Below are 12,238 nucleotides of genomic sequence, written 5' to 3'. Positions count from 1 at the left end.
ACTTGTTTCTGATCCTTTTTTTAGCCCGCTTATGACAAGGACAAGGGAGGACGCGGCCCGGGCGACATGTTTTGCAGTTTTCCGGTTGACCGCAACAAAAGACAGCCTGTCACGCTGTCCCCCCTCGATTCACCCCGCCATCCATCCCTTTGTGTATACATGTCTTGTAAAAGAAGCAACAATGGCAGCACCCCGGGTTCCAAAACAACTTTTGTCAACACACAAACACCCCGCCTGCCATTGTGTGCGTGTGTTTGTGCTGGGTGTCAATTGTAACGTAGTCAAAAGGTCGACTTAAGTGACTTTATTAAGCGGTTTAAAAAGGGGCAGGTTACACACACACACATACCGGCAAGAAAACTTGACATGAGTCTGCCAGGAAGTCCTCCAAACCAAGTATAAAAGCCGCCTGCTGCAGCATTACCTCCTGGATTATATGGGAATTAAATGGTTTATTTCATGGAGCATTAGACAAATTTCATAACTTATTGCAACTGAATTGGATTATTAATGAACGACGAGCAATATTTGATGGACTATTTAAACAAAAATGCTTTTGATTACTCCTCATAAGCAACTTAATTAAAATAGTGTTTCAAGTAAAGAAGTTTCGTGGTGGGTTCTTAGGTTCGAATGGTTCTGATTCATAATCGATGGTTTTCCATCGGTATAAGCAGCTTTATAAGCAGTCTGCCTCAAAATATTACTAACTGTACTGGCATTTTTGGTCAAATACCGAGGAGGGCTCCCCATCAAGGCCGTCGTCTGGGTCCAAAGGGTAAGCAGTGGCACTAAGAGTGTCGTGCGTGTCGGAAGACTTCAAAGCGCGATCGAGCCCGGTTCAAAGCTCGACAATGCTGTGCCTCAGTTGCAAGTTCCAGTTCCCATTGCTATTGCGGTATGAAGTGTTTGATCATAATCGCGGACCTCATCATCGCGATTGTCGCGCTGGCAAAACGCTTTTAAAACTGCCGCCAGCAGCTGCTCCCGAGGCCCAGAAAACCAACTCAAGATGGAGGATGGAAGGTCTATCCAGATCGGTTAGCCCAGTTTGGTCTACGCATAATTAGTGCACTCCGACTGGATCGTATGCTCATGATTAATTCGGCTTAATTAGAAATGCAGACAATGACGAGTTAAATTAATTCAATAAAAATGCCAAAGGAGCCCCGATCTTCTATTCGCGACTGACACATTTTTGTGCCAGGCCAGAGATCGCAATCTAATAAATTATCATTTGCACTGCAATCGTCAGTGTCCCTCAGACTTCAATCAAGTTTGGGGGCCTTTGATCAGCTGCCGTTGGCATCAATCGAAGACTCCCGATCCTTGAACCTATGTGATCTGTGCTTACACTGGTAAAAAATGAGACACCGCCGATGAAACATCCCTAAAATCGATCAAATGGCTATGCAACTGAAACAAACAGACCATTTTAGAGAGTGTGCCCATATATATCAGATCTTAATGGTTAAATATTTCTTCCTGTGCATCTCCCTTGATCTTCTCTTTTCGGCTGATCAAAATTCTGGCCAGGTCGACTGAGTGACAGACGTTTACTTAGTTGTTATCATTCTGCTCGTGTTGATGTTTTATTGGCTTTTTTCCAACATCTCTTCGTTCTCTTAGTTAGGCATTATTTTTTGGGATCTGGGTCCGCACATTCCAGAGCTCTGGAGTCTGGGCCTCCGAAAACGCAATACGTCACTTCGAATTGATGATCCCTTGATGGATTCCTCTGGGTGCCCCAAAACGCCGTTAGCAACCGCAAGCCTTTGCTAATCTGTGGGGCAAATATCTGGTAAATATTTGTCTGCCGAAGGACGGAATCGTCGTCCAAATATGTTTGGCATCTGCGTTCTAATAAGAGCCCTTGGATTTGCCCTATTTGGCCCTAATTGGACCTTTTTAGATCGGGCTAAACGCATTATGATTTATTAAATCGAATTGTTCGGCAGTTGCTGCTTGGCTAACTTTATGCCCCTCCTCCAACCTCTTGCGCTGTGTAATTGCAACACTTTGCACTTCCGTTTCGGAAAACACTTTTTTCAACGTGTCAGATAATTGAAAGTGGTCAGTCTAGCGGATAGACAGCCAGGTATTCAAATGAGCGACACTTTCGCTTTCATTCGATATTGCGACACTGGATCATGGGAAATCGGCTGTAATTGGATTTGTCAACGTCGGACCCACGTATCATCTCAATTAAATTGCGCCAACAATCAATCAGCTTATTTATTGTTCCGAACTGCGCAAAAACACAGATCATAACTCAACACTTCGCACAGTCCTTTTATAACCATTTTCCCATGTCAATCTGCCACAATCGGCGAATGTATAAGTAAAAGTTTTTTGTCAGCCAACAACTACTTCTCGTTACCGTGTGTGCTTGTGTGTGTGCCTTATATTAAGCTATGAATTTTCATGTTATTGCAACTAATTTTCATTTAATGCGTTTGTCGAGCTCTTGGGCTCAGAGTCTTAGTCGAAGGGGGCCAAGTAATGGAACCAGGCTTGGAATGAAACCATGTCTCTCAATTATTAGAATGGAATGTTTCATAGTTATTTATATTATTACTATATTACTAAATATAAAGGATTTCTCTTTCAATTACACGGATTCTTTTGAAAGGGAAATCGACCCCTTCACAGAGACTTCCCTGGCTGTGCACTCACGTCTCACCATTTTAATTGTGGACCATAAACCATAGTATCGCATATGCGTATCGTATCTAATGCCCGCTGAAACGGGTTTGCAAAGGAAATCGTTCAGACGTGGACATTAGATTTGGCCGACTCCAGCAAATATACCACAGATTCACACAGTCGCCGCTGCCGGTCGGCGATGTCCGTTGGCCAACGAAAGTGGTTGCACCCGATTCGAGCACCACTTGTCCGCCGTCTGTCACTCAAAGCGGCAGCGGTTTCAGCAGCAACATTTGCAGCAGCCACCTCAGCAGCAGCAGTAGCAGCAACCGCGGCAACAGCATCCATTCAGTCAAACGCTCATTCATGCATGTCCAGACTGAAGTCTGGCAGTCCAACGGGGCATAATTCAATTTCCGCTGGCCAACTCGACTCCGCTCCGCTCCAGTGTATCAGTTACCCGTATTGACACTTTGATTTAGTGCTTACATGCAGCGTTTGCCATTTGCTCGCTTATTGATTTATATTTAAAGCTGCTGATATATATCTATTTGGAGCCCAACTTTGTTGTCGCTCGATTGAGCGAATCAGACTGCCGCGGCTGGAAAAGTTTGTCAACTTATGTCAGCCGGCTGAAAGCCTTCAATCGGAAAGGGGATAACTTACCTGTAGCTTACGAGCACGTAAATGGAACTTTGCTGTTGCTCATCAATTGAACTGCAAAATACTAATTTCATTATTATGATTCTATAATAAAAAACTTTTCCTAGTTCTAACGAACTTCTTCCTTGCTATTACTCGCATAATATGCAGCAATGCCTGTGTAATGGTTTCATCAGTTGAGTATCCACGTATCCACAACGAATTACATTGAGTGAAAGATGACATAGCCATGTGCCACTTCCTAGAACTCTAAATAGTTGTTGCATGCTGCCCACTCATTATGCCGCACTTCACAGAGCAACACCTCCGTGCCCCAATGAGTGGCCTATGATTATTGCCTGCGTGTGTATCTAACAGCAGCAACACCATCGAATCCGGCCCGTATTCAGCCTCATCGCGTGCAAGGTGTGAGCTGTGAGCTGTGAGCTCGTGCTCGGGTAATGATGATGATAGCTTTTTGATGCTAATGATAGACGAGCGGGCCGAGTTCTATGCGCCATGGCTGTAATCCCATTCGGAAGTCGCACAATTGCACAGGGCCCGAAAGTGAAATTTCAACGGGGGGAAACCGCCGTCTGTCCGTATTTGGCGATAATCGTGCAATCAATTAAGGTTAATTGCTGTTTAATGCAATCGTTCGGATCTGCAGCAGGGGCACAGCAGCACACAATTCGCAGCGATTATGCAAAATCGAAGATGAACAGTTAGTTTCCCGAACTCGCGACGATCGTCGGCAATTTGGGGGCCTTCGTGATTGGGGCCAATTTCGATTATCGCCAACAAATTGCAGTAGCCACCGATCGGCAGACAAAAAATATTTTGATATTCTAATTTCCCTGCGCTGCCGCATTATGATTTGTAATTTGAAGTTATTGGAGCTACCGGCTTTTGCCCGCGGCGGCATCACATGCAAATTGAGCTCCCCTTTGGGCAATTAGGCGCTTCTAACGGTAATGCGTTTGGGCCAAGTTCACTGGGCCGGCTCATTGGTAGCTGGAACTGTGTGTTTATCTGTCTGGCCCATTTGCATATACCACATAAATTGGGGAGACTGGACATGATATCGCGAAGACGTTCTCAAGGCTAATCGTTGACCAGGGCAGTTTGATTTGAGTTTATAATAGCTCGTTGGCCAGGAAATCATAATGGGAAAAGTTAGGAGAGGAATAATCTGCAAAGACATGTGTATATAAATAAATATTCTAGTCCGTAAAAATAATTTCTTACAACTTTACAGAATACAGCTCAAAATACATAACACTTGGTGTGTGAGCTTCATCAAATTATGTACAATTGTGCCGCCCTTAACGATAACCCTTTTAAAACCCGAGTGGCAATGACTTTCGAAAAAAAGCCGGTGCTTTTAAAGTGGCCACAATTTGATGAGTAATTAATGTCAAAATTTGCAGAGTGCGACCTTATCGACGGGGACATCTATAGCACACCCATATCAGCTCGCTCCAGATCTCGGATGATGATACTCGTGCCTAAGTGAAAGCAGCTGTCAGGACAGCAATTAAACTGTCATCAGTTTGCACAAAATTTGGAACATTTTGAAATTTGATTTTAATTGGCCAAAGACAAAGTGGCCAGGAGTGTGGGCAGCTGTCACAGCAATGTGACGAGTGCGCCGTTCCCTTGAAAGACCTAACACCCTGTGTGCTTGCGCCGCCAACCGCCAAAACTAATTTCCTCACTGGCGATTTCCCCACTTTGCCACTTAACGCATCATCACTTTGGCTAATTTGTTGCCATTTGCCGTTGGCCCCGCGAACTGATTGCCTCATCGATCTGCCGTAACCTTGGTGGGGCTAATGATGCAGCCGAAACCTGCAGACCGACCACTGATGGAGCTGTAAATTTGCAACACAAATGCAAACAGCGAACAGTAAACGCTCGGCGATCGCAATCAGCGGCGCCGCATCTCTATCACATGGCATCTTGCATCTTGGGGCAACTTGCATCATTACCGACAACTCGGATTGGGTTCGTTGCAGCATCCTGGACTTGCCGCGTTTTACGCGCTTCAATGACTTGCTTGTGGTCTCTGGACCCCAGTTCGTATTTCTGTTGCAAGTCCGATCTGCCCGATTAAACGTATGCAACTCTTAACCTTCGTTTAAATCTGCTCTGATTGACAACATCAATCGCTGCAACGGAGCAGCGAAAAGTTGCAAGATCAATATGCAGATGCAGACACAAGTTCAGATGCAGATGCAGATACACAACTAAATTTGTTTTGCGGTTCGACAAGTGTTTATATTCGTTGCTTTGTTTATTTATCTTGTGCGCAATTGTTCGCAAATATTGAAAATCTGTACTTGATTAAAAGAAAAATTCAGTATGTTTTTTCAATCTGTTTTGTTTATTATAAGCGCTTTACCCTAGGCCCATGCTAGGTATGGCAAATTCAGAATAGACACAAGTATCTGCTATGACAAAATGTTTCTATCTTTCCATTTACTCGTTGGTATACTAGATTGGTTAAAGTAACGCTTCATTTCCGACTCTATAGAGTATGTATATTCTGGATCAGGATCACTAGCCGTGTTGATTTGGCCACGTTCGCATGTGCGCAAGCACGCTTATATCTTACTATAAAAGATAGAAAGCTATGATTAGGTATTCAGGTCCTAGTGACGCCTACACGCTTCTATCAGAGATTTGCAATAAAACAGTATTATATTTTCATCACATATTGCTATGCATGGGTCACCATTATGAGCATACATCTCAAACCGAATAGGAAGCTTTCCATTAGCATTAGCACGAAGTTCAACTCATAGTTTCAGCACGTTAAGCACACTTAATTACCAGAACCACCCAGAAGTGGCTACCGTGGATGCCTAGCACAAATCACCGAGTTTAGTGCGACAGGCCATTCTCCATAGGTGCGAAGGGCCAAAATGGACATGACAACGCCAATCCTTCAATGGTCCTCCGCTCCTCCCCACCGATCAGCACCCACGGAGCGGCTGAGCGGCGTAGCCAGACATACTCGTATTTTTGGTGTTAAAATGGATATAGCTGCATTTTATTATGATTATTATGATTTTCGTCAGGCAGCGGACAGAGGGCTTTGGCCACCGGGAAAAAAGTACAAATCATTGACGAGTGAGCGGCACTAAACTCATCAGCGGAGGAAGCGATGGAAGGGGTACTCGGTATTCTGAGGAAGAAGTGCCGGCCGATGGAGATGGAGATGGCCAAGAAGTAACCGGTAGCAACGGTATCCGATCGCCAAAGCCAAGTGCCAAGCCGCGTTAATGGCCGGGCCAACTACGGGAGGGGGGAGAGGCAGCTGCTTTGGGGGGATGACTACCATGGATAGGGGCTCAATGAGAATTCCGTGCATTTGCAATCGCACTTGGCCAGCTACTACGTCCGGTCGCCGATGGGTCAGGAGCTGAAGAAGACTCCAGATGTGAGTTGCAGTAAAATCTAGTAATAGTGCAAGCAGTGTGAAATGATCTGTTTATATATATTTTATGTTTATATAAAATAGCTTGTGTGTTCGGCGTTAATTTTTAGTATGTTCTTATTTTGCAAGCACTTAGCTCAAATAAAAGTAATTTTTTTAATTTAATTAAGGCTTTATGGGATTGTGAATTTTATACCCGACTTCATCATTTCTGTGTTGGTCGGTGAGAGGATGCTTCCAGCGAGTGCCCACTGTAGCGAGCCGCTTCTGTTTGCTGCTGATGACGACGTTGAAATCTTTAACGCGTTCTGCGCTTGGCATGATCATTATCGCTGGTTTCGTTTTACGCAACTGCTTCTCAACTCATTTGGCGCTGGTCCCACTGCAAGTGCTGCAGTAACTGCCGCAGCACAAACAGCAACTGCTGCAGCAACTGCAGCAGCAACGATTGCGGGCAGTCGGTTTTCGGTGATCCATCAATTGCACTCGTACTCGTCCAGTGTCCAAATGCAACTTCTGGCCATGATGTATGCTCATAGCACTTAGCTCCACGCTCCAGGTCGGTCCAGGCAGGTAAGCCCTGCTTTGCTGTTGGCCAATTTGATTTGCTACCATTTGGAAGACAGGTTGGCGGCTCCTGATTACTTGTTGTGGTGGCATCAAAAACAAATAAAAGCTTAAATTGTTTTCGGATCATAAAGCAAAAAGGGTTTAACCCATTGATTGTCTGTTGATTGCCATTTATGGCCCCCTTTTGGCGGTCGAGGATGTCTTTATATGGCAAGCGGATCTGGGTGGTTTCCGCTGGCCTTCCTGGTTTTTGGTGGATTTACAACTTCACAGTTATAATTAGTGTAGAATGGCAGTATCTCGAATCGTACACGAAATCGCCCTGTAATTTGCGGTTGAAATTGTGTGAAACGAGTTGCGGGTTCACACATTAACAGGAAATTGCACTGAAAAAAACCGAGCACACTTTTTATAAAACATATCCATAAGGCAATAGCCTCTAAGCAAAAATTAAAACATTGTTTTCCAGGTGGTTAGACCACTAGAAAAATGAACGATTTTGGGATTTCAACATCTAGACGCATGTTGCCAGAATCTTTATAAATTTTTTTAAAAGTTTAGCTTCAAAAACTGCATATGCTAATTATGTGGTCCAATGCATTACGTATACGACTCAGTGTCGACCGTTTTAAATGCAACATGATTAAAACAGGCCACAGACGACATTTACGAGCCATAAACTTTGCGCTTACATTGTAACCGGCCACAATAAATTGGGTCAAAACGCGTCTGCGAGGGCTCAAACAACACCTGTTGGCAGGTGAGCACCGCGAGTGGCCGCGATGACGATTCACTCAGGGCTCGGCAATGCATTTGCAATGCACAAATAAATAAATACATTTTTGACAGAAAGATGACGCGAGATGATGACAATAGAAGTGATGACATGGCCGATACCGCGCCCCATCCCCACCGCCGGACGTTGGTCACTCGGCCACGTTTACTCACCACCTGAAAGCCTTCTGGGGCGCACTTTGAGCTGCACCTAATTGTGCCCTGTCTCTCCGTTTTCGGGACACCGACTTGGCTCCGTGCGGCCTTTCTGGCAGACGTTTCCACTGGCGAATGGCATAAATTTAAATTTTAATTTACTGCCTCGTCAATTGAAGTCGTGTCCGGGCACTTGGAACCCGTCCCAGGTACGCGGTTAGCCCGGTCTGCTATTTTATTTCATTTCATTTATTTATTTTGAGCTACTTGCAAAATAATTGCATAAATAAATATTTTAAAAAAGGTACCCGGCCCGCTCTCACGCACACTCTCCTCGCTCCTCTCCCCTTAATTTGTTGTATTTTGATTACAATCGTTCGTCCGGCTGGAGTCGAGCAGATGTGGCAGTGGAGCTGGAGCTGGAGTTCGAGTTGGCCAGGAGCTCGTCGTCACCCGCAGATTGAAGCGAAGTGATTGCCTCCAGCACAGCTGAGTGGCTTGAACCTGTCCAGATAACTGGCCCAGATCTCCGCGGACTGGACAATTTATCAATGAAACGATGGATTGCAGATGCCAGTGCCACGGTGCTGGTGGTGACACAAATTACGCGAATGTAAATTTCGACTTAGATACACAACTCACAACTCAGCACAAATTGGATTAAATTTAGGAACATAATCAATCAATTAGGAGGTCGAACTAGTTGGATATTCTCCAGATATATTTCTAAATACCCATCAATGTAATTAATTGTAGCAGAAAGCAAGAACATTAAAATTTGTTTTTAAATTTCCATAGGAATTTATTATTTATTTAACAAAATAATATCTTATCTAAAGTTGTAATACTATGTAACCAGCACCAAATTCATTTCTTGCATTAAAGTTGTAGATTTAACTGCAACAATCTAACGACGAACAAATATGTTAACAACTCAAGAGCATTTTTCTAATCCCGCTTAACTTTTCCATTTCCCTGATTGGCAAAATAAACCATAACAACTTAGTCCCCAGACTCACAAAAACCAAGTCTAACCCCAGCGAACACATACAAACAAGGCGACAGCAAATTGACATATGCACACACGATTAACAAGTGTTTAAATCACAATAAAACTTTAAATCCCCGCAGATAAAGAAATAAAACCATAAAAACATGCAAGCAAGAAAATCCGAAATAAACGAATTCGATTCCTGATTGTCTGTCTTCTCACTGGCATGCAAAAACATACGAAAAAATACGGAACTTACGCACCCAAAAATTGGTCAATAAAATCATCGACAAAACTTTTGTTTAGCCGAGTACGGAGGACACTCAGTCGCCAAGTCAAGGAGATGGAATCGGAGGGGGACAGAAAAAATAACTTCTTTTTTTGCGGGGCGTGTGCAGAGCCAGTGGACGAAAACATTCCCAGGGCAATAAAAGTGACAACAGTTACAAAGTGGCAGCGGGGGCTACCAGCACTGGCAAAGGCCAACTCAGACGCTGGCTCACACGCACACTGAGACGGGGGTCTTAGCCAATTTAACAGATGCTTAAAGTCAGAACACTCGTAATCACATATTGGATTAACGCTGCCTAGTGTGAGCTTCAACTGCAGCTTTAGCTCGGAAGCGCAGGGAGCGTCCCACCAGTGAGTCACTTGCTGGGCAGGCAGTTTTGGAACTGAGGAATACCCTTTATCAGGAGGTGAGACTAGAAAATAATAACTTTAATTTATACTTAATGGTCATGAAGACGACAGCATACGTACTATTCTTAAAACTAAAACTCAAGATAGAGTTATTTGAGCTTTCTAGTAATAATGTCAAAAGTTAAACAGAAACCTTTCTATCATTTGCTATAAAGAATTCTTGAAATTAACTTGGCCACGTAAACAAATTTTTAAATGAGTTTTTGTTAGGAATATATTACTTTTAAAAATACATATATATGTTTTTCAGTACGTCTTACTCAAGCTTCGTTTCCAAGGACAGGGTATCCATTGTTCGCCAGGGCGTTACCCAAATGAGGTCCTCATATTTATTTGGTTGAGATTTGCGGGCTACCGAATTCGCGATCCTCCTCTGACTTCTGCCGCTGCAAATGCGATTCCTTCTTGACTTTATTTCACTTTTATTTTTCGGTCTTTTTCCCGTGCTTTTTTTCATTTCAAAATCGCGGCATAAATTCCCGAATATATCCACAGCGTGGCTTGGCTCAGCACATTTTTGGGTCTTTTTCAGTTCTTTGGTTTTTCTGGAGGCTCCACAGCTACTTTGTCTTTGCCGTTGCCTGCCATGGGGCAAATCCTTTAGACGACGTCGCATGTTTGCCTTTTTTTGGCACTTTGTGTTCATATGATTTTATTTTTTCCTGCCCATTTGCGGCGTTTTGATATGTTACCCGGTAGCCGTGGAGCCCTGCTCGTTTTTTTCTGGCTTGGTGTTGGTTTGTTGCCTGCGGTTGTGACTGCGAAGGACCCATGCCCCATGCACATGCCCCATGCACATGCCCCATGCACATGCCCCATGCCCAAGCCCCATGCGACTCTCCTGCCGAAATGAGCCACTTAAAGCGATGAGATTTTTGGCGTCTGACGGCGACGTTGGCGGCGTTTATCAAATAAATATCTTTGAAATATATAACAAATAATGAAATGCTGTCGCAGTCTGGATCAATGGGCCCGAATTGGTGTTATTAATTGCGAGCAATTGATTTGATTTGTTCTGCGAGCTGCGTAAATCCCATGCATCATCCTTAAGGATCATCTAATGCTATGGCCCCTGCAAGGACCACCCGCTCTCTAAGCATCATTAGCGAGGATGGACAAAGCATCTGAGGTCCGGAGACCGAATTAATTGAAACGTTACCTAAGCAAACGTTGCCCCAAAACGGTGAAACCAACCCGAAAGTTCTCAGGCTAATTGAATTTCCCCATGTCCTTCCGCCTGCCACCGCCTTCGTCCTTCTGTCTGTTTCAGTCCTAGAAAAATGAATGTCTCGCATTTTAAGTACCGCCCGTGGTCGCTGCCTGTTGTTTTGTTTTATTTTTTATGGGTCTTTGTTGGCCTGTGTTTTCACGCATAAAAATTAAAGTCCCCATGCTTGGCATGGGCTTCCGTTTTCCGACATGTCCAGAATCCCCTCTTCTTGCCAAGTTCCTGACCCTCAACAATTGGCTTTTGTTGCAAATGTTGCTATCATTAGTCGGCCAGCTACTTAACACGACATTGATGTGGCTTAATTATGCCTCCGATGATCTAGCCGAGGCATAGAACGAGCAGTCAGGGCTGGAGATGTAAAAAAAAGTTGTACGATATGAACATGAATCAAGAAGTAGAGTAGGTTTAACTTCTAAATATGTTATAAACTATATATTTATACGCGCCTTGTCGAATCCTTTGCAGGCTTAATATATTTAAAGGTTTTTTATTTAAATATCTTGTTGACCCCATTATACATTTCTTTGTTTGTTGAGATACACCCCAGAATGCGCCGCTGTTTCCGCCGATTTTAACTATAAAGTTAGCTTTAATTTAAGTACATTGAGACTGAGTGGAAACTTTTTGCCTCACACGAGGTGGGAGCGTGGTAATTCATTAAATCCAAAGCTGGCAAGAGCAGATCCATAAACATTTTGGCCTTGTAGATGAGCCGCCCTAGAAAACCGTTAATGATGTGCCCCACGGCAGACGATTGCGATTGCTAATGTCCCTAAAACGGGGGGATGGATGGGATGGATGGCATCCACGGAAGAGAGCGCAGATGGACAGCTTGGAATGGCTTTGCCCGGTTGACACTTGCTAGCAGTTCAAGCGGCGCTGTGCATCTCAATCTCAATCTCGAGATTGACTAATGGAGGACGAGCAGGACGTGTTGATTGATTGTTTTTCCATGTAAATCGCAGGACGAATTAATCAATGCTAATGACACTTTCCCACTAGCTGCAACCATCCAGAAACTGCGTCAAACGGAAATGTCTAGCCGAAAAGAAAGAAATAAAAAGGATGTCCGTGCTACAATACT

The 12,238-nt window shown here is 43.9% G+C and overlaps 1 protein-coding gene and 1 long non-coding RNA gene across 2 annotated transcripts; both read right to left on the bottom strand.

The window, feature by feature from the left end:
* Positions 1 to 2,622: 2,622 nt before the first annotated feature.
* Positions 2,623 to 3,497, bottom strand: LOC6614238. Its single transcript, XR_004362140.1, has 3 exons — positions 3,428 to 3,497; positions 3,313 to 3,363; positions 2,623 to 3,247 (listed from the first exon to the last, which is right to left on the bottom strand). It is a non-coding gene; the product is annotated as an uncharacterized LOC6614238 (long non-coding RNA).
* A 3,590-nt stretch (positions 3,498 to 7,087) lies between these two features.
* On the bottom strand, positions 7,088 to 7,427 carry LOC116801820. Its single transcript, XM_032723656.1, has one exon. The coding sequence runs from the start codon at positions 7,425 to 7,427 to the stop codon at positions 7,089 to 7,091; it is 339 nt and encodes a 112-aa protein (XP_032579547.1). The 3' UTR covers position 7,088.
* Between the last annotated feature and the right edge of the window lie 4,811 nt (positions 7,428 to 12,238).

Source organism: Drosophila sechellia, chromosome 3R (genome assembly GCF_004382195.2).
Source record: "Drosophila sechellia strain sech25 chromosome 3R, ASM438219v1, whole genome shotgun sequence".
Classification (NCBI taxonomy): domain Eukaryota; kingdom Metazoa; phylum Arthropoda; class Insecta; order Diptera; family Drosophilidae; genus Drosophila; species Drosophila sechellia.
This window is presented reverse-complemented; position numbering and strand designations above follow the sequence as displayed.